This window comes from Sycon ciliatum, chromosome 1 (genome assembly GCF_964019385.1).
Source record: "Sycon ciliatum chromosome 1, ocSycCili1.1, whole genome shotgun sequence".
NCBI classification, from domain to species: domain Eukaryota; kingdom Metazoa; phylum Porifera; class Calcarea; order Leucosolenida; family Sycettidae; genus Sycon; species Sycon ciliatum.
Genome location: NC_088643.1, coordinates 86,665,768 through 86,688,326, shown reverse-complemented (window position 1 = coordinate 86,688,326; position 22,559 = coordinate 86,665,768). Strand labels below are relative to the sequence as shown.

The 22,559-nt window shown below is 45.4% G+C and overlaps 2 protein-coding genes and 1 non-coding gene across 4 annotated transcripts; 1 reads left to right on the top strand and 2 right to left on the bottom strand.

The window, feature by feature from the left end:
* The first annotated feature begins 186 nt into the window (after positions 1-186).
* On the top strand, positions 187-15,460 carry LOC135806118 (serine/threonine-protein kinase TNNI3K-like). The gene is made up of 26 exons (XM_065320270.1): positions 187-560; positions 655-763; positions 1,374-1,477; positions 1,961-2,058; positions 2,331-2,540; positions 3,528-3,678; positions 3,907-4,051; positions 4,541-4,645; positions 4,903-4,997; positions 5,480-5,617; positions 5,999-6,091; positions 6,359-6,415; positions 8,230-8,322; positions 8,524-8,581; positions 8,832-8,922; positions 9,230-9,265; positions 9,496-9,668; positions 10,674-10,726; positions 10,939-10,997; positions 11,291-11,423; positions 11,673-11,782; positions 11,987-12,097; positions 12,448-12,557; positions 13,531-13,578; positions 13,849-13,901; positions 14,826-15,460. Exons 1-26 carry the CDS (start codon positions 518-520, stop codon positions 14,927-14,929), a joined length of 2,580 nt encoding a protein of 859 aa, XP_065176342.1. The 5' UTR covers positions 187-517; the 3' UTR covers positions 14,930-15,460.
* A 477-nt stretch (positions 15,461-15,937) lies between these two features.
* On the bottom strand, positions 15,938-16,057 carry Trnal-caa (transfer RNA leucine (anticodon CAA)). The gene is made up of 2 exons: positions 16,020-16,057; positions 15,938-15,983 (listed from the first exon to the last, which is right to left on the bottom strand). It is a non-coding gene; the product is annotated as a tRNA-Leu (tRNA).
* A 673-nt stretch (positions 16,058-16,730) lies between these two features.
* On the bottom strand, positions 16,731-22,308 carry LOC135806116 (cytosolic acyl coenzyme A thioester hydrolase-like). Of its 2 annotated transcripts, none has more exons than XM_065320268.1 (5): positions 21,924-22,308; positions 20,029-20,351; positions 18,447-19,079; positions 17,949-18,110; positions 16,731-17,054 (listed from the first exon to the last, which is right to left on the bottom strand). In XM_065320268.1, the coding sequence occupies exons 1-5, from the start codon at positions 22,075-22,077 to the stop codon at positions 17,043-17,045; spliced, it is 1,284 nt and encodes a 427-aa protein (XP_065176340.1). In that variant the 5' UTR covers positions 22,078-22,308; the 3' UTR covers positions 16,731-17,042. The 2 variants fall into 2 exon arrangements, with proteins under 2 accessions (XP_065176340.1, XP_065176341.1); XM_065320269.1 differs by having other exon boundaries at positions 20,029-20,379; positions 21,924-22,055.
* Between the last annotated feature and the right edge of the window lie 251 nt (positions 22,309-22,559).

Below are 22,559 nucleotides of genomic sequence, written 5' to 3'. Positions count from 1 at the left end.
GACTGGGCAGCGAGTGTCAACGAGACGTCTGCTCTTCGTGAAATCAGATCAGACTGCATCCAGATCATGGCAGATGATCCACTGTGCATGTGCAGTCACAGGTCATACTGTCATACACAGAAAATATTCCTTACGTCAGGTGTTGCCTTCCTCGCCTTTTGAGGCCACACACTGATTGCACTTCAAGTAGTTGAACTATTACTTGAGTTAGTTGTCGTGGCCTGAGCATGTGGGCTGCTTTACAAGTGAGTTCGTCACTTGATAGATTGTGCCGGGAGACAGGCTAAACTAGAGGGAGCCTCGTCTCGGCTTTGTATTGCCAGTGCTGTGTTGTGGATATTCATCGACTTCAGCAGCGACTTGCACTCTCTGCTGTCAGTGCAGAATAAGAATGCTTCCAGTGAAATCCAATTGAGTTTTTTTGACAGATTGCAGGTCCTTGCTAAGCTTGAATAGTGGTTGAGAATTGAAATATTTGAATGCCCTCCTGGAGAAATGTCCCAGTTGAACTGCTCTAATGGGGAATTACGCTTCAAGGCCTAGGCCTGTTGTCTGTGCTGGTAAGGTCCTTATCATGATTTGAGAGTTGAAATTTGAAAAAGGCTTGGTCGAAGATCATGCGAGTATAATTTCTTATCGTATTGATTTTGATAGATGAGTTCCAGAAGAAGTTTGGGGAATCGTGCGCTGCGGTCCGCAAGCGGCTCATTGAGGATCTCACTCTGAAAGTAGGAGAATGGACTGAGCTTCATCATGCTTGCAGGTCAGTTTCTGTGTTTTGCTGTATTTTCGTCCTTTTTGACCTCCCACCCTCAGCATGCCTGTCATTAATTTCTTGTGACATTTCTCAGTGGAACTTGATTCGAAATATCTGGTTATAATTTTGTTTTGAGAGTGATTGGTGATTTAGAACAATGTTATTCTTCATTTTGTTTGTTTTAGTTTTGGTGAATGACTCAGCTATTGCTGGTAGTCTGCACTTGTATGGCTTTCCTTGTTGATCTTTCCCCACTTCCACTTTGCCTTCCTTACAAGGGAATTCTCTCATGAAGTTTTGGTGGGGCACAATTCTGGCAGTGAAACTTTTTGCACTTGCAGGATTTGTCTTTGCCTTTGAGACGATACTTGTTGCTTGCCATGTCAAGGGGGATGCCAGTTGCTTGCATCAAAACTACACTCTATCTTATCGCTCCTATCCACTTTGTTGAGCACTGTACCCCATTCATAACCAGACACTCCATAACTCGCAAGTTACACTCGGGGAGAGTTTGTGGCAGCTCGAGAGAGAGAGAGTGAGAGAGAGAGTGATCGATGCACCTAGGTGCAGAGCCTTATGTAATTCTTTGTTTTGCTCTCATATGCAACCTATTCAGTCAAAGTGATGCGAGTCGCGTTTCCGAGCTGGCTACGGAGGAGAACGTCAATGATAAAACCGATGGTGGATTGACTGGTCTGCATCTGTGTTGTGTCACTGGCGGTATGTTCCCAGGTTTTTTTTGCGTGTTGTGCGATCAATTGTTTGTCACGGGTTCTGTATTCATGGAGTGATAACGAAATTGCCAGTGCTGATTTGTATACTCACAGCTTTGTTTGTTCGGCATGCCGGGAGCCCAATCTTTCTTTCTGGAGTCAGTGCAAACTCAACTTGGCTGCTGCTCCAACTTCTTGTGTCAATCACATTATTCTATGTTTGACCCTGTATGTGCAGAACGGATCATGCATGCATGCACGTGTGCATACATGTGTATCCAGCGGCATGGCACAGTACAGTGTAGTAGTGCCTTTGGACCTGCAGTCTGCATATTTGTTTCAACTACAATCAGCAAGTTATAACTGGTTCTCGCCAACACCTATTCCTGTGGAAAATGCACCCTTTCCCCATATCTCCAGTGAATAGTGATCTGGTGGTATTCATAGTCTTTTCTATGATCGTGGGAAATCTTTCATTGTGTTGTTACAGGCTCCAAAGAACATGTAGACTGCTTGTTGAGGAATGGAGCTAAAATCGCCGTGCTAAGCAAGAATGGATTCTCAGCTCTACACCTGGCTGCATACAAGGTAGTGTTTGGTATGGCGCTAGATGTGTGCTCTTTGAATGTATGTTATGATCAAATTGTGCTATCCTGCTTGTCACCGCTCTGGCAATTTCTATCAGTTCTCAAACTCACAAAAGTCTTGTTCGGTCAGTACATACGACTCGTAGTATTAGTAGATTGTTATACAAGTACAAGTACCTAGCATCGGTGGAGTGTACCAGGCTGACTTTCTCTATGGCTATCTGTGCTCGCGGTGCCTGTGTGTCTGCGTGCTTGTGAACTTTGAAAACCTAGAATGAGCCCACATTGCTTGAAGCACTTCTGGATGGTAGTGCCGACCCTCTGCAAGAAGGCTACAATGGCGTGCGTGCTATTCACATAGCAGCCATGTGCGGCAATCTGGAGGCAATGCAGGTCTTTCTGAATCGCGGTGTTGATCCCAACCTCCATGACACGAGTAACTACACTCCTCTGCATCATGCAACTGACTTTGGTCATGATAAGGTGAGTGGTACGGTTGTCATCTGTGACTGAGCTTACCCTGTGTAGCCATACTCTATGAAATCAGACTCTGACTAAGTTAGTGCCCTGCATCGGTGCCCAGCCTACATGTAGTGTTTGCAGCTGGGGTTGTGATACCCGGCGCTTGTTAATGTGTCTTAATTCTATCAATAATACATAAGCCCCAAGAGTGTGCAACTCCAGCTAAGGCTGTGTTTACATGAGAAATTTCAACCCGGGTCGAGTTCAGCCCGGGTTGAAAGTCTGTACGATAGACAAAATAGGTGAGCGTTTACATGAAGACAGTTGACCCGGGTCAAATACTGATATGCCGCCAAAAGTCCACTTCTAGAGTCCTGTATGGTCACGTGAATCCGTTCGCGCGAAATTTGCATGTGCAGTGCTGTTCAAACCTGGCGCGAGATACGCACAGAAGTACGTTTGTACGATTTTCTTGACCCGGGTTGAAATCAATCCGGGTCAAGCGCAATGCGTCATGTAAACGCGCCATTCATTTTGTGTACATGGTGGGTTGAAATCTGAGCCGGGTCGAACTCAACCCGGGTTGAAACGCCTCATGTAAACACAGCCCAAGGGGCCTGCGACGGCAGAACTTCACATCACGTGCCGAACCCGTACAAATTATTTGCACCCTGTGCATGATAGATGCAGGGTTGTGCTTTTGGGTTCAACTCTCTTGTGGTCATGTTGCACTGTTTTCCAGCGTAACCTTTTGAACTATGTCACGTGCTGTGAAGTTCTGCCGTCGCAGCACTGTATAGAGGCTGTATAGGCAGCTGCCCACTCTTGGGGGTTATGTACTCTTGATTCTATGTATTGGGCCGTGCACAGTCACTGTGGAATCTAGTGTGATCCGGTTTTGGCTCATGTACTGTGCTTGGCTGTCTGCTGTGTGCCATTCTGTGTGGATGTGGGTGGGTGTACGCGTGTGTTCTTGCATCCTCACATTGCGGGTTTTATGATCTGCAGCTGGTTGAGCTTCTTCTACAACGTGACGGTGATGTGAACTTGAGTAGCGTGATTGGATGCCGACCGTTGCATCTAGCATGCCGTCGAGGTCATCTGAATATAGTACAGCTTCTAATCCCAGAACAAGAACCATCAATATTAGGCACCGAAGGTAAGGATGCCGCAGTAGTGAATGGTAGCTGAGTCATGATTGCTGTTGCTTGTGTTTTCTGCTGTTTGCTGTTCTTTCATTTCTTTTCCAGTTGTGAACTTGTGTGCTCCAAAGCGGCCGTCTGCTTTCCATGCAATTTCTTGTGCATGATGAGATGTATTAGTGATCTTCCCACGCAGCAGTAGACGAGATATGTCTTTGGTGAACTCCTTCTGTATTCTTCTACAGTGAATGCTGTCGACACCGAGAATCATAGTCCATTGCATTTTGCATGCCGAGAAGGTCACCTCCCAGTGGTCAAGTATCTCATGCAGCAAGGAGTGGATATTAATCCTGTCGCCGTCAATATTTATGATGACACACCATTGCATTTGTAAGTTGTACTGTATTGTGTTGTCTTATCCATCTCCTCATCTGTGGTACCGGTTTGCTTGTCTCTGCTTGTCTCTGTGTCCTCGCATATGGTTCAAGTCTTGTACTAAGTACATGACTTTTTCATTTTGCATAGTTGAGCTTCGTTGTCGCTCTTCACTCCTACTTGTACCGAATTTCATCAATGCTAACTGTTGTGCGTGCATGATCTCTCTCTCTCTCTCTCTCTCTCTCTCTCTCTCTCTCTCTCTCTCTCTCTCTCTCTCTCTCTCTCTCTCTCTCTCTCTCTCTCTCTCTCTCTCTCTCTCTCTCTCTCTCTCTCTCTCTCTCTCTCTCTCTCTCTCTCTCTCTCTCTCCACCTGCTTCTTGCAAATTTTTGTTTGAGATATCAGTACTGTAGTACTTCAGTACGAAAAAGCAACTGCTCGTGCTTCTGTGTGTAAACCTGTTTGTATGTGTGTACTGATATGTACATTTTGTGTTTGTGCAGTGCATGTTATTATGGACATTTAGAGGTAGCAAAGTATCTGGTGGAAGTCAGTGGACCTGATGTTCTGCTGAAGGAAAATATCTTCAGTGAAACGCCGTTCCACAGGTACGTCTAATCTTCTTGCCTTGCTGACTATCAACTTTGTCATTGCAACCTGCATGCTTTCAATGAATTATTTGGGTCGTGTTCAGATTTCTTCTTACAATGATTCTTATAGCCTCCTGTGTAAGGAAGTTTGTGTGTGTGTCCCCCCCCCCCCACATACACGATTAAAAAATGCTCTCCCTCCTTTTAGGCAGTATGACACCATCTCTCTATAACTGATTATTGTCTCCTATCTGTTGTGTCACTGTGTTCATTAGTGCATGTACATATGGTCTGAATCTGGAGTTGATTGGCTATCTGCTCACTGAGCCCACTATCTCCGTCAACATCCAGGGCAGGGATGGACACACAGGTAAGGACTCTAGAACAGTATTGTCCTGTACTGTGAAAAGGGGGTTGTCAACTGACAATCGCTCTATTCAGCTGCTGCTCGCTCAATGCGCTGAGTTACTTGAAAAATAGTTGCATTGATTTATATAATGTCTTTCGGGCCAGTCACCCATCGTCGGTACGATTTGCAAGGGGTGAACCTAACCTTTGTATAGTAGCAAGTGAAAAAGTATGAATTTGCATTTACAAGCAGACAGCGGGAAGTGTGCAAACCGTACAGCTTGTCCTGAAAGAGTGTGTGTGTATATAGCAAAGCAGATCAAGTGCATGCACAGTAGCAGTAGTAGGACATGTGTAAGAAGGTGACAATCATTGTGTGTACAGCCTTGTACAGACACAGCAAGACTAGCAGTTTGTTTGGCTCTTGGACATCACTGTGCTGAGGGTGTGTGGGTGTGGGTGGGTGCATGTGTCTATCTTTGTCTGTTCTTGTGTTGTGCACAGGCTTGCACAGTGCATGTCTGAACGGCCACTTTGCAGCAGCAGAATACTTGCTGGAGAGTGGAGCTGACGCTTGCATAATGACACACAAGCAAGACAAACAAGAGGAGGCGACGCCTCTTAACTGGGCGTTTCATAAAGGTACCTGGAGGTGGAATTCTGCCAATAGAGAGGTTACGCTGCACGTTATTTTTGACATGACATGAACGTTCTGTTCGCTTTTTTTTACTCTCACATTGTTTTCCAACGCGTGGGAGCTGCATCTCGTGTCGAAATTTGGCGTTTACACTAATCGATGACCCATTTGACGTAAAATTGCGCTACTCACGTAAATACGTAAATGCGAAACTGTTTGTAAAAGTTTGTGAAGCGTATTCGAATCGAACACGTTTCACAGCTGAACAAGGATTATGCCTCTGGTCGTATGTAAGGGATTGTGCCACGGTACATGCACACATTTGATTATAATTATTACGCCCGCGTGAGCTTTGTTCCTTGCCGATCTTTTGCATCTATCTTCAGGCTTTGATGACATTGTACACCTGCTGAAACTGAAATCACGTCCTCAAGAGGATACGATGGGCGAGGACAGTGGTCTTCCAACATCTGCTGCTTGTAAGTACCATTGCGGGATTGCGGTGATGGGCGACAAGTCAGTCTGACGGCTACTGGTTCTGACACAAGCCATGGCATATTTATTAACTTTTACTGGTAGTTAGTGTGATAGAAAGTGTGGTGCTGCTAGTTAAGGGTCCGTTGGTGCAGATATTCACCCTTGCTGAACTGTTGCTCACTGCTAGTTAAGGGTCCCTTGGTGCAGATATTCACCCTTGCTGAACTGCTCACTGCACCATGTTTGCTTTGCTGCTGTTGCCTTTTCAGACATTTCTCAGGTTGCTCTTCCTTCACCAATTGGCCGGCTACGGAATGTTACCAAAGGTACTACATGTGCATGTACATGCCGCTTTGTTTTATAACTGCTTACCATGGTAGCCTCTCTGTCCTGTTCGTAGCGGCAGTGGGTGGTATTCAGAACTTGCTTTTTGCTCTGTGCTTCTGCAAAGCCATGCGCCCAACTGGCAGCTGGCTGTGGCAGCGTTTAGTCATGTGCCGGATAGTGATTAGGTCTCTTGCCATCGGGCTTTGCTGCTTGAATCTCCAGTGCTGTACACACAACCTGTTTTGGTTTCAGATAGGGGTCAAACGGGTGTACCGGGTACTCGCCCGTTAATCTCAGGTACCGTTTGTAAAAGGGTACCCGTTTGTAAAAAATATAAAAAAGTTGGATTTCGATGATCCTATCGTATGCTGCAAGACTCAAAATAGGAGTGCGGATGCTCTTTTCCTTTTTCCTGTGCATTCCCGCTTTCGACTTTGTCAGGCAGGAGCAGCCTGAAAGACGTCGTTCTCTCCACTCTAGTGCAAGTAAAAATCCTCGTACTGGAGGTTTTTGATTGTGATGTGAGAAAATGCAAGACTTGAAACTCGTTCGAGGTGGCAGCTGAGTTACTAGAAAGTTACGATGGTTCTCCGACATCGAACCTGCCACAGCACTTGAAGATGAACTAGTGTCACCAGGCTGAGTGACCAGTCGAAGTGTCACACACACACGGTGATGTCCGTAGGTGGTAGCTATGATACTCATGGTTGTAGTTTGTTCCTTCAATCGACGAGCTTGGCTTAGTTGGAAAGTAGTTCGAAGTATTGCATACAAGATAATGGATTTGTAAAGATTCGTTTCACGAGTTCAACGAGCTAGCACTAGCAGCTAGCTGGCCAGCAGCACATCAGCTGTGTCAGGCACCCCAGCTAGCTATGGGTGCGAACATCTGAATGCGAAGAGTACCAGTTCTCTGCGAACATAGCAAATAGGATTGCGCGAGATCACGGAAGTTTTGCTAAACTACTCTGTCCTTGCATTGCTTGAATCACATCGATCAGCAGTTGATTTGCGTACATGTATCAAAATACATGTAGCACTAGGACCATGTACGATTGTAACTGCCTGTGAAGTTATGTACATGGGCAAATGTACGGATGACATTCATTTGGAACCTTCATTGCCATAATATTATTATGAGACACGAATCAATTGCGATTCATAATAATATGGTATCAAAATACACGATTTATGTGAGAAATGCGCAAAAAAATAATATGGCTGCTAAAGGGTACCCGTTAACCCGCCCGTTAAGAAAATTACCCGTTCGTTAGTTAAAGGTACACCCGTTTGACCCCTAGAACTTTCAGATCCCATACCGTACTTCCTGTTAAAATGTACGTACCTGTTCACCAATGGACCACTTCCCGCTAGATTAACTCTTGTGTAATCTATGGCGCTAGTGAATCCAAAATTAGATCCACTTTGATTTAGCAACCCACACTAATACTAAGACAGTAGTTGTAGCGAAGTACCAAGCACCACGTATTACCTTCACTGGGGACGGGGGGCATATGCAGTTGATCCCGGAATGGATATCTGGTGCCGCCAATCCTTTTTCTGCGCCTTGTCCTCAACCCCCGAATGTGGTCTGGTGAGCCCATATGTGAGGTCATGTTTCCTAATTTACCAGAGCCCAGGGTTTCTGAGGTCATCTGCCTTTGAACGATTCAGTAGACAATTTAGTCATCTTTCCAAGATTCTTTCTGAATTACTCTCTCCTATCTTTTAGACACCTGCGTTACCTGTTTCTGGCAATGAGGAAGTGCAAATGTATATGTGTGCGTATTTCTGTGTCATTGTGTTCGTGCAGAAAAAGCCGACATCCTAACACTACGTTCCACTCTTGATGGAAGCCTCCATATCAAGCTTTCAGAGATTGAGATAATGGAGGACATTGGCAGTGGTAAGCAGGCTTTTCTGGAGTGTGCTTTCAGTAGGCGAATGACCATTGCTACCCAGTACATGGTGGCATTATCCATTGTTTGTGTTTTTCCAAGTGCAACTTATCTTTGTGAGTCAAAGCATCTGCTTACTGTCTGACTATGTTTTCTTTGAGGTTCCCTACGCATGAACTGAGCATTTTTGTGTCTACCACCATCTTCAGGTTCGTTTGGACGAGTGTCAAAGGGTCTACTGCGTGGAGAGACAGTTGCTGTAAAAAAGTAAGCCTCTCTACATGTAGTGTGTGCCGTTCTTGCATATCTTGCCGATTGTTTTGTAGTCAATCGTTGAGCGGTCTGCTTCACACCTTGCTGCAGATGCCGCCATCATTGTTTGACACTGCTATCTGTGATATACTGTATGATAGCTATTGTGCTGCCTCTCGCATGCAGTTTTTTCAAACATGCTTCGGTGATGTAGATTGGCAAAGTAACCCTCGTTGGTGTTTCCTTTGTGGTTTTGTCACGCAAGGTATCGGTCAGCTGCTTTTGCAGCCAAATCTGACGTGGACATGTTCTGTCGGGAAGTGTCCATACTGTGCCGACTCAATCATCCGAATGTGGTAAGTTTGGTTTGGGGATGGGTGAGCAGGTGAGCGTGCTGTAACGGATTGCATGCATTGCGGACTGTAGCATTTTTCTCCCTAGCCAGTCCAAACTTCTTTTGTGTACTAGTGCAGCAGCATGTCCTGTGGTGGCACAGTGTTGTTATACTTGGTGGGGATTTTCAAGTGTGCATACCGGTAGTCTGAGTCACATGTACTTTCTGAACTGGACATTCATTTTTTTTGGCTTTTCACTTGTGCCTGAAATAGAACCACGTGCACTCAGTCTACAATTTTGCTTCTTGTGTCTGTGTGCGTATTTCAGGTACGGTTCATTGGAGCCTGCTTAGAAGAACGGTCGGTAAGTGAATTTCTTGTGACTGTGTGTTCCTGCAGTGCCGACATTGAAGTGCAGCTGGCATAGAGTTTCGCTTTGGCTGTCATGGTGTCTTATGCGCTTCATTACCCCCCCCCCCCCTCTCTCTCTTTAGTTTCAGGTGTATGTATTCCTTTATCTAATTATCTTCATTATCACGTACTGCTCTAAATTTGTCTGTATTGTTGCTGCCATTTCTTGTCCTTTTCTTCCAGCAATTTGCAATCGTCACCCAGTATGTGTCAGGTGGTTCCCTCTACTCCGTGCTGCATGAACAAAACCGGCTACTGGATGTGCAACACAAGCTGTCCATTGCACTGGACGTGTCGCGTGGTATGAACTATCTGCACACCCTGCCTCGGCCTATCATACACCGCGATTTGAACAGGTAAGAGGACGAGAAGAATTATTGTCGATTTGTGGAGTCAGTCCGAAGTAACGCTACTGTATGTTACCAAGTTCAGTAGATGGTGTGTCTGTGGGCATATACACGAGTTTATTCCCGTAGCTATGCAGAAGACGTTACTTCAGTAACGTCTGGCACTAGCCAGGGTCCACACAGCTTTAATTTGGTGTTTATTTGTGTGTTTGTTTGTTTGTGTCACGCCTGGCGCTATCCGTATCTGACGGCAAAAAAGCATAGGATGTTATAAATTTTTCAATTCTCCTTTTTTTCAGGCATATCCTGGGATTCGAACCCGCACTATCGCCCTACATGCATTCCCCCATACACTTCGCATTCATACCCATTCTTCCAAGTTGCTTTACGTTATTATCTTGCGTTTGAAAGCCCTATTTGAATATTGTGGGCAGCTGTATGTCGCCAGCTGTGTTTGATGGTACGGTACGGGAGACGGTGTCGTATTACCCTCGATCGTACCTGTCCCGTCCCTATCCCCTACCGTACCGTGCCATCAAAGACGGCTGGCCACAATGCATATTCAAATAGGGCTTTCAAATGCAAGATCACAATGTGAAACAACTTGGAAGAATTTAATAGTATGTATGCGAAGTGTATCGGGGGATGCATGCAGGGCGCGCGATAGTGCGGGTTCGAATCCCAGGTTATGTCTTTAAAAAAAAGGAATTTTTTAAAGAATTTATAACATCCCTATGCTTTTTTTTGTCTAGGTCATCAAGGCAAAAAAGCATAGCGTAGGGCTCTGAGCTTCCAAGCTCTCTCGTTGGACATTGTGTTGTTATGTCTGGCTCCCATCAGGAAAGAAATTTGTTTCCGAGACAGGAAAACAGGCTGATGATCACCAAATGCACTCTATATATATAGGAGGTAGCCACCGCGAATATGTGCACATAGTTCCACATATACATGATCACCTAAGTCAGCTCGCTGTGTAGCATGCCAAGCTGTCTGCTTTGTGTTTCTGTGTTCCAGTCATAACATTCTCCTGGACGAGTGTGGCTCTGCGCTGGTGGCTGATTTTGGTGGTAAGTACTTTCCTGTCTCAGACATGGCCATGCTATCCTATCATGCACTGAACATGGGCCATATTGTCTCTGAGAACTTTTGTGTAGTTAGGGTGTGTGTCCTGGAAGAGCAATGGTTTGTGTCGCATGCTATCCACTGATATTATGCTTCACTTTTTTAATAGAAATCTGATGTTCATGGTGGACATCTCATTGTTCTCTGTGATGTTTAGAGTCCCGATTCTTGAAGACTAATCAAATGGACGAGGACAACTTGACTAAGCAGCCTGGGGTAAGGATACCATACTGATTTGTTTTTGTTTGGCCTCGGGTGATAGTATTCTAAGTTGCTGGTTGTGGTTATCATTGTGTGGTCTTAAAGGTTGTGCTGCCTGCCTCTGGCACCGTTCCTTCCCTAGCTTGCCCTGACATGCTCTCTCTCTCTCTCTCTCTCTCTCTCTCTCTCTCTCTCTCTCTCTCTCTCTCTCTCTCTCTCTCTCTCTCTCTCTCTCTCTCTCTCTCTCTCTCTCTCTCTCTCTCTCTGCTACTCTGCTACTCTGCTACTCTGCTACTCTGCTTATGTAGAACTTGCGCTGGATGGCTCCTGAGATCTTCTCTCAGTGCACACGTTACAGTGTCAAGGCTGACATGTTCAGTTTTGCGCTGTGTCTCTGGGAGCTGCTGTCTGGTGAAGTGCCTTTTAAGAACCTCAAGCCTGGTAAGCTGTTCCTACACTGGCGCATATCATTCTTCATTCTTCATTCTTTCTCTTTACGAATTTGTGGTAGCGACTTCGGCGATAATCGTACCGTAAGAAGGTTGGTTGCTCACAACACTTGTGCTCGTGCTTTTCCCACTGACTTGATTAACTGGCTATTGACCGCCACCCCTTTTTCTTTTCAATTACAACTCAATGAAAATGTCTTTCTTGTTTGCTGCTACTGTATGTTGTTTGTATTTTATCCAGCTGCTGCTGCCGCAGACATGGCGTATCGTAAGAGTCGTCCTCCGGTTCCCCTTTCTTTCAATCCTGGCATTTCATCTCTGATTCAGCAGGCATGGGATGACAACCCTGAAGTAAGTTTATTCCGGTGTTATTGCCTCTTGTTGTTACCAATGCTATTTTTACTGGCCATTACCGATAGTGGGTTTTAGAATTATTTGCTGCCAGTTGTCGGTGTAACTCGGTGCCTGTGCAGAGTTGTCCCAATACGGCACATGTACTAGCTTATATGTATGTGCGTGTATTCTCCTGTCCTGTTGCTGTTGTTGGCTGTGTAGAAACGCCCTACGTTCAAGGACGTCATGCATCGGATAGAGCATCTGTATGCTAGCACTCCAGCAAGCAGTGGCAGTGTTGTGCCTACCATGGCTGCAATGTCTATTGTCAATGTAAGTAAAGTCTAATCAAACACTCAGGGACCTGGAAGCCATGCGAAATAGGCATTTGGGTACAGAAATTATTTTTTTGTTATTCTAGTTGTCGAGCTAGTCGTATTTTCAGATCATTTCAGATCATCTGGGACCAGTATTCGTTGTCTTCGAACTGATTTTTCTTTTCCCGTGATTTGTCTTTCTTTCCTTGACTTCTCAGAATTGCATGGAGCAGGCATGTTTTGTGTTCTTCCAGCATTTTGACATCATCTTACTACCCTTGTGTGTGTGTGTGTGTGTGTGTGTGTGCACGCACGCACGCACGCACGTGTGTGCATGTGTGTGTGCATGTGTGTGCATGTGTCCAGGGCATGACAACTACGACCATTGCAATTTCATCTGCATCGACCACGTCTACGTCGGAAAATGGCCGGTCTATGATGTCATCTGATTCAGGGATGGGAGGTGATAGTGCAATGTAGGTATTTGGAAGCATGGTGGTGATGTTGTAGAATGTGGACGCGTATACTTCAAAGTGTGTTCTGGTAGTGTGTAGGATGATAATAATTATGCAGATTTGCAGAATAGTCTTATACTTATAGAGATTTCGTTGGGGGAAACAAATCAGCACACGTAACATACAAGTCACTGGAGAATCTGTCACTCCATCACCACTTTATTTGATGTACAGTCGTCCCTCTCTAATCCGGCACTTGTTTATCCGGAACCCTTGCCAACCGGCGCACTTTCTGACGAAACCGATTTTTTTCGTTCAATTCCTTCATCTTAATCCGGCACTTGAATTCCGCCTCCGGCAGTGACGTTTTGAAACGAATTACTCAAACTGCATGTAGTTTGATTTCATAATCCGGCAGTACGATCGTACAGGTGCACTCCTTGCCAGGCCAGGCTAGGCCAGTCTGGTCAATGTTGTCCAGGAGACAGCGGCTAAGCGGTCAACCATACTTTCTTATTTTAGCAAGGAGTAGTGTCCTGCCAATTTTCAGGTGTGTGTGCGTGTGCGTGTGTGTGCAAGAGTACATGTGAACATGTTCTCTGTTTTACTTTATCACTGTATATTCCCGGGGAACAATTGAGAATATATTAAAATATAAAGCCGTGCACCAAATACTTGGGTCGACACGGAAAAACCCTGCGTTTTGACGTATGATACATGCATGCAATTGGGTAGGGCCGGGTCAGAGGGCAGGATTTCTTAATCCAGCACCCTCGTTAATCCAGCAGAAAACGCCGTAGCAAAAGGTGCCGGATTAGAGAGGGACGACTGTACTATGTGTACTGTGGCCCCCACTGAACACACGGTATGGTGTTGTATACACTGTGCCCCCCACTGAACACACTTGTACGGTCTTGTATGTACTGTGCTCCTCACTAAGCACATCGCTTGCTGTCCTTTCTGTTGTCTCTTTTTTTTCCTCGTTCTCCTGCAGTCGATACAATGGCCGAGGTTCTCCAGCTGGCTTTGAGAAGACATTGAGGTATGAGATTGCTCCTTTGTTGCCTCTGTCATGGCTGTATTTTGTTCCCTACTGAACTAGAGCAGTCTGTCCTGGTATTGCTCGAATAGTTTGTTAGTAGGAACTCCTCCCTGCTGTGGAGGTTAGTCTGATTTGACACCCCTACCAAGACATGTGTATGCCATTGCGAAGTTTGTTTGCCACGGGGAAAAGTCATCAATGCTGATCTTGGGGTGGAATCTTATGTTTGTATTTTGTACGTGTGTATGTGTGTGCAACTGTTGCTTTTAGTGGTCAAGCACTGGCTGAATTGACAAGCACCATGCAGACACGTGGCAATGGAGGTAAGCTATCGTCTCCACTCACTTAGCCTGCATGATAGCAAGACTACACAACCCCCCCCCCCCCCCCCCCCCCAGAGTGTGCAACTCCCGCGTACACTGCTGTCCCGACAGAATTTCAACGACGTCATAGTGTATGATGCCGCATGCGATATGCGGCATGAGTGATTATGACGTTTGTACTTTGTGTCAACTGTCAGCGCATCACATTTCCTTGCACGTATCAGTCGTTTATACGGGATCAAATGTAAATGAGAACTTATCCACCGCTGGTCATGTACTTGTACACTTTGTGTTGCCATGCATTTGAGGGGTTTTCTCCCATTGTGTGTGTGTGTGTGTGTGTGTGTGTGTGTGTGTGTGTGTGTGTGTGTGTGTGTGTGTGTGGGTGGGTGGGTGGGTGTGAGTGTGTGAGTGTGCGTGTGTGTGTGTGTGTATGTGTGTATGTGCACTTGTCTGTGTATGTGCACTTGTGTGTGTGTGTGTGTGTGTGTGTGTGTGTGTGTGTGTGTGTGTGTGTGTGTGTGTGTGTGTGTGTGTGTGTGTGTGTGTGTGTGTGTGTGTGTGTGTGTGTGTGTGTGTGTGTGTGTGTGTGTGTGTGTGTGTGTGTGTGTGTGTGTGTGTGTGTGTGTGTGTGTGTGTGTGTGTGTGTGTGTGTGTGTGTGTGTGTGTGTGTGTGTGTGTGTGTGTGTGTGTGTGTGTGTGTGTGTGTGTGTGTGTGTGTGTGTGTGTGTGTGTGTGTGTGTGTGTGTGTGTGTGTGTGTGTGTGTGTGTGTGTGTGTGTGTGTGTGTGTGTGTGTGTGTGTGTGTGTGTGTGTGTGTGTGTGTGTGTGTGTGTGTGTGTGTGTGTGTGTGTGTGTGTGTGTGTGTGTGTGTGTGTGTGTGTGTGTGTGTGTGTGTGTGTGTGTGTGTGTGTGTGTGCACTAGACTATGTCACGGATCCCATGAGCGTTTTGTGCCGAATCAAGAAGAATCGCAAGCAACGCAGCTCACATGGGCTGGAGACGTCCGAGTCCAGCCAAGGCAGTTAGCGTTTGTGGAGCGGCCCTCACCGCTCGCACCACTACTCTAACAACCATCATGCCACACTAACTTCATGCCCAATTCTTTTTAAACCTTTTTCACTGAAATACATCTTTACTCTCCTAACCTAATAATCAACACATTCCTCATGAAACAATTTCAAACCCAGGTCATGTACATACAAGATATCCCCTCTGTAAACATCCTTGTCCCACTTGTAGCTGTATGTACCTGTATGCTGTTTACTTATAAATCCCAATGCTGGCAGTAGCCTGCATCATGCATCATGCAGCAGCAGTAAACATTGAGCCGAATCCATACAGTAACTTATTTTCTCGCTATTGTAAATACTTGTAGTAGCAAACAGTGCTGAGAAGGTACGCTTGCCTTGTCTGAATTTGTTTTTAATTCTTTATTGTTTTAGTAGGATATATTTTCTTTATTCGTGCCTCTGTTGCACCTCATTTTCTTGTTACCGTCAGACGGTGCGAACTGGGTGTGTTCCTTTTTCTGCTTGGTAAGAAACTTTGACACAGCAACTGTTCCTGCCTCTGTTGATCTGAGTGTGTCGATCACAGCGATGTTGTGTTAGCGGCACTGCCAATGAGAAGTGCTGCTAGATTATGCATGTACCTGATGCTGCACTTACAAGTTAGTTGAACTCTGGGTATGATGACTGCTGATTGCAAGGAAAGAGAATAGTCACATCATAGATAGAAGACAAAACGAAAAAATGGTTCAGGAAATAATGCATGTACACGTACAAAAAAAGAGTACAAAACCGTAACTTGTGAAAATAAACAGAATCTTCATTGAAGAAAGAAAAGAAAACAACTACATGTACATGACATCAAGAGTACATAAACGGTTTATGTACTCAGATTGTATATTATGATAGTTCTTCTTCCAGTACGGATTCTGTACCATTCCGACCAGGGAGTCGTCAAATAGGGTATTTGACGACTCCCTGATTCCGACATTCGATTGAGTGTAGAAAGAAAAGAAAAAAAGAAATCTGTCAGAAGTGGGATTCGAACCCACGCCCACATACGTGGACCAGAAGGCTCCAATCTGCATTGACTGCAGAAGGTACAAGACCTTGAGTCTGGCGCCTTAGACCGCTCGGCCATCCTGACAGCTACGGAGATGTATGATCTAACAAGCCATATGTACAAGCTCTCTCTGCAGGCCTACTAATAACACCAGTACAACTACAAGCAGTACTGCAGACGTAGTTCGTATGCGCATGGCGGCATGCAAGCTTTGAAGTTTCCCACGAAGATGATTGTTTCTTTGCCCTTGCCCGAGATATTACTTGCTGGAGAGTCACTGAGTGGAGAAGTGCTGTTCATGTAAATTTCTAGCTTTGACCTTTTCACCTTGCAGCAGCGACGCAGTGGCCTGACTCATTCCTGGTGCCAAGAGACTACTTGTACTTTGTATAACTTAGTCTTGTAGTTATGATTGTACATGATTGTATTCTACTCTTGTTACGACTGGACGGACTTTTAGATTTTACCTTTGGCTTGCTGTCACTGCAACGTCCATCAACCCCGTGGACTAGTGCACAGGCTGTACAGAGATGCTGTAGATCTACAGGATTTTCAAAATATAGCAGAGATCACTGGAGAAGACGCTGATTATTACCATGATTACGGGGGTGCCGATATGAAATTCAAATAACCATGATAATTATAACAGTCATGACGTACACACGGTCGGGGTGATCCATTTGACTGTCATCTTACTAGCTCCCTGGGAGCTTATATACCCTTGCCTTGGTGCACATACAGGTACAAACTTGAAGACTTAGTACTTCGATGCATTTGTGAATCAGAATGGTATATTGTAGCGAATTACTTTAGCGTAACAAATTACGATAAATGCAATTTACCTGGCAAGGTATGCCCTGATATCATGATTCTCTGCACGCACATGGTCATAACAAAGGCCTAATTCACTAGAGTATTAACACTAGTACATGTACAGTCATCATTGTTATCAAATAGGTCTTTGTACTTTAGATACAGCGGTCAGCACCTCTATAGAACTCAAGTAACACTCGGATATGAGAAGGGGCTGTTTCTGCGGAAACAGAACATTTCGTTGAATGTCAATAAATTAGTATGTATACTACAAAGGAGCAAAAGTTGGCACGCCATGACAGGGGTCACAGACGTACGTACGCACGTGCATGAACGTAAAGTAATGGCGTGGCAATGGCAGAGTTCAGTGGCAGTTTTAAGTTAGTTGCAGAGATAGATGAGAGGTGATGATGCCGGAGACAGCACAACAGCGACGAGCGCCAGGACAATCCAACAAGGTGACCAGTGGAGCATGGCAATAGGACGTGATCCATCCAGGTTAGCAAGTTGGCAAAGCAGATGAAACAACAAAACAAAACGAGCCAGTTAGCAATAGTATTGGAACAAGATGTGGAGGAGAGATGAATTTCTGATGGAAAGTTGTGACTCTTTTTCTCTCTCTCTCCCCCCCCCCCCCTCATATATTGTTACATTCCCAGTATGTACAGAGAAGGCACGATGTCAGTAGTACTATACTTCATTGCATTCGTTGAAGTTGTCTTGACTATCAAGCGATCCCACACATCAAAATAATGATGAAACTAAAAGACAACAAGATATGAAGCAGAAATACGGAAAAAGAAGGAAAGAAAGTAGAAGAGGAGCAAGCTTAGGTAGGAGAATAGAAATTTGATGACAAGTGCTGCCAGGACCAGCCAAAGCAACATAAATAAATAACCGGTAGGAATCGAAATCTTTTCATCTGGACCCTTTAATAAAATACACAATCATCTTCGGTTCTAGCTATGACCCAGCATGCTACAAGAACTTCTTATCTAGAAATACGGTGATGCTCGTTGATACTATCACATCCCTAATGCTTTGCATTCACCCTAGTCTGTGGCATTCAGGCAAGGATATGGAAAGGATCTACCACAGGCTAAGTCACATCCATATGCACAACCCAGCATGCACTACTTCAGTGCTGACCAACACCACATACTTTTTGGGCTTTCCTGGCTTCCTTCCTCTCGTCGTAACGTTGCTGGCCTTCAGCAAAGCGTGCCTTGTCCTCATCGGTAGGAGTACTCAACTGTGGCACCTCGTTGACTTTGCCAGTCAACCTGTTGAGTGTCACAAATGTGAAGTAGGCTGTGTTGGTGGCCTAGTAGCAATCAGACAAAAAAATAAGAAGAAGGAAATTGTTTAGCAGGTGTGCCGACAGAGTAAAGTTATTTTGCAAGGTACTGGAGAAGACGAGCTCACTCAAATGCTTGGGTCAGCTACACAAGTAATCACATCTTCACACACAGAAGAAAAAGTCAGGACAAATCATTATCCTAGCACCGAAAGCACCAGTTCAGCCGGCTTCATTATTTGCACTAAATGTGACTTTTGCATTCACCAGCGACTTACTGGATGTCGCTGGAGTACATGGGAACTGCATACACATGTCGCAAACAAGGCTCCTAATGTTACGACCATAGATTGCATGTCTTACCTTCCTTTCGCCGGTGAATGCATTATCGGCAAAGACAATGACTTCAATTTCCATTGATCGCTTACTGGTGTGCGTTACACGCCCAGTGACCGTAACAAGATTGCCGTTCAGTACTGGTGCATGAAAGTCGATAGCATCCAGTGAGGCCGTCACCACTGCTGGACTTCTGCAGTGGCGAGCGGCCGTGACACCGGCCAGCGTGTCCATCAGCTTCATAATCACACCACCCTGTGCTATGCTATTGGCAAAGCACTCCGACGGCAGAATGACGTGCTGCAGGCTGCTCTGCGAAGCTGCTGGACTGCTCGCCACAGCATCGGACTCGGGCTGCAGGGCTACCAGCTTGGTATCACCTGGAAGCTCTTGCGCCTGGGCCCGCTGAGCTTTCTGCATTTCGTAACGCTCCTTTGCCGCAGCTGCAACCTCCTTTCTCAGCTTGAGATTGGATGGAAGAGGTGGAACAGGCTGTGATTTGAGATGACCGGCGGATGTTTCCTTATCCATAGGAACAGCCACATACCACAGGATAGCCTGGTTGGTAAGACGACGCTGGCCCTTCGAAGCATTCTCCGCCCATACCTCCACACGTACTTCCATAGACCGTTCTGAGGTGAACACCACGTTGGCAGTTATCTGGACCACACAGCAGCAGGAGAAGAAGAAAAGTATTGGCACAGCCACCAATTCATACATACAGCAACTCACAACTACATGTACATGTTCCGTACTTTGAGCAGCTTAGCGGCCAGATCATCGACAACATCTGCATACTGACAGGCTAGCTCAGCATACAATTGAAATACTAATATACTTAAGCACGAGGCAATTTTTTTAAAGAAATCTGCCACCAAGGAAAATCCTACTACAGTCAACTTTGCGAATAACGACATTCGGCGGGGCATCAGAAAAGTGTCCATATTCGCGAAGTGTCCTTATATCCGAAGTCCCATTTGAATGTATGTGAACCCATATTTTGTAAAGTATGACATGCATATCGAAATGAAGCTCTTTTCATGCTCTACGTCAATTTGTGCTTTATTTTCGTATTGCAATTGAAAGGAATGTATAAAGTCAATATCCAAGGGAAATAAATTGAAAAATTAACCTTTTGGAGCCATCTACAGGGACATGTTCATGTACATGTATGAAGATTAATGTGCAATCATGTACAACTACATGTACAATAGGTGTGCTGATCATTCCAACTATTTTGAAGCAAAAGAAAAAAGAAAAAGCACCCCCTTGCTGTATCTTCTTGTATGTGTGCCTTATCCATCGCCACGGGTTCTGGTACTTCTGCATGACAGGTACTTGAAATAGCTGTCAAAAACCCAGAAAGTCGTTATTCAAGCAGTGAATATGACCTCGGGGCACTAAAATCATGTCGCTATTCGCGAATTGTCGTTATTCAGATAGTCGTTATATCTGAAGTTAAATGTATACAGTCAGAAGGGACTTTGCTCTGGGCATGGAAATTCTGTCGTTATTCGCGAATTGTCGTTATATCCGCAGTCGTTATTAGCCAAGTTGACTGTACATGTACATTGTGATCCCATGAAGGTGAATGTAACAAGAGACGCACCTGCGCAATTTCACCGATATACATTGGTTGGATGAAGTCCATGTGCTCAACACGCACTAGCGCTGCCGACAAGTCCTTAGCGGATGAGAAGAATCCACTGTTTTCTGATGACTTATTTGAGTTGCAATGGCGCGTGGCAACAATCCAGCCTGCCTGCTCAATAAGGTGCAGAATGGTACCACCATGTACATTGCCGCTGGGATTCGCATCGTCCGGAAGCATGACTCGACATAGCGTCGATTGCGTGGGACTGTTGCCTCCGGCAGGCTCCACAGAGTCTGCTGCACTCGCACCACCAAGAGTCATGAATGCAGCTAGACCACCTGCACAAATCAGACAAGCAGCAACATCCTATAGAACACACACACACACACACACACACACACACACAACACCAGCTACTGCTACTCCCAGGAGTTGCCCAACACCGCCACTACTACAGGCATACACAACACTGCATAGAAAGTAGTGGCAACTGCCGAAAAAATGTTCAGTGCGCAGATAATCTACGCGTATGAAGAGAAGAGGTCCAGTCGGATTGAGGTTTAGTCGGATTGTATTGTCACTTAAAAGTGTCATGGCGAAGCAATCATCAGACAACTGGTAATGGAATCTGGAGACTGCTCATTATAACGCCAACCATACGTGAATCATGGTGCTGAATAGTTGGTGAAGATTAGTTAGATTACAGAGCGGGTGTCACCCCACATGCAAAATACCAAGATGCAGGCGCGCAGTCCTCCGGAGCATGGCCGTTCCGAGAGAAGAATGCTCCATCCAAACCCACCCTACCTACTTGCTGATGCTCTATTTATATTGCCCCGCAGCTTGGGTCATGCGTAGGCCTCGCTCACCTACGGCTAGGCCTCCGCGGAATATGCCGGCATAATTTCGGGAATTATCGGTGTGATTTTTAAAACGGGAATTATTGGCAATTTTTGTGGAATAATCGGTAAAATTTGAGCAATGCCCCCCTTTTTTCATTTTTTCCATTTTAACACCCTGATTTGTACCAAAAAGCTTGTGATCCTGAATGAGTTGACCGCCCGGTATTTCAAAAGAGAAAGAAAAAAAGTTTCCAGCCGAGTTTCACGCGAACCGTGATTTTTTTGCCCGTACAAGTGGCAAAACGGTATCTGCAAAAAAGGGAAGAAAAAAAGCATTATTGTGAGAATTATTGGTGGAATTACGGGAATTATCGGACGTAATTTTGAGCAATGCTCAAAGGAATAATCGGTAAAAATATGAGCATATTCCGCGGAGGCCTACCTACGGCTCACAATGGCCCTTATGTCGACAATTTTCGCTCGGGTGTTTTCGAGTTGATTGTCCGACTAGCAAATATCACAGGTGGGAGCTCAAACAGCCTTTATGCTCCTGGGACGACGGGGCATTTTACTAGAGTCACATACAGTGGGGCCATACACGTGTATATACATGTACAGTAGTGAGGTTCTGCTCTACGTTTCGGGAACGCCACGCAAAGAATCACGCGAACTCTCTTCGCGTTCCCGTAACGTAAAGAAATCCTGTTCTGCTCTACGTTTCACGTAGAGAAGTCACGTGGAATGTGTACTGGGGATTTCCCCTTCCATATTTGGCAGTTTTCTGCCTGCACTCGCGCACTCGAATCATACCCAGCAGATCCGTATGCATTTTCTTTGCGTGTGCCGCAACGTACAGAATCTCCTCTACGCGTAGAAATCTGGACCCAAAACACACACAGCCGTAGACTCTAACCCAGGCACCTGCTCTAGCTCTCTACGTGATTTCTCTACGTTTCACATACTAGTAGCAGAACCTCTTTATAGTGTAGCTGTAGTGTACATGTACTTGATGCATTGGCATTTTTGCTTGTGTAAAATTCGAAAATATTTTAAAATACACAGACTTACCGCCAGTAGCACCTCCGGCAATCAGTCGCAAATTTCCACCGAAACTCAGGGCTGGTAAAGCCTTTCGCAATGGCGAATCATACAGCTGCCGCAAACGAACTCGGCGAAAGGACTCGAAAATACGCCTGGCACTCCGCCAGTAAAGGGACTCCATTCCTATTTTTTAAATGGCTTTTTAAAAGTTATAACGAAAAGCAAGCCAATTGCAAGGTCATCGCTAAAACACTTCTTGCAACAGACCTGATGATATTCCAGCTAAGTTTAGAAAATATAACACTGGGTAACGCAAATGCCGACTGCAGCTAGCTGAAAGCAAACAAAACAACGCAGATCTACCATGAAGGGAACAACTGTGTAGTTTTTGGTTTGGCTTGATGTAGATCTGGTGTGTCGGTGTATTTTCGGACAGGGGTCAAAGCAGCGAAAGCTGTTCTGTCGTGCAGCCTCACACTGCCAGTGCCACATGCACAGGGCCCAGCGCCAGGGGAAAGTACCGGTACTAATACTTGTATTATGAGAATGCTCGTCATCGTGATTGTGCATGACGTCGCCAGCAATGCTTGTTTTGAACGAACCCTTTCATCGTCCCTTTGCCTGCAGTGCTCGAGGCGTCGATCCAGGGCCTGATACATGTGA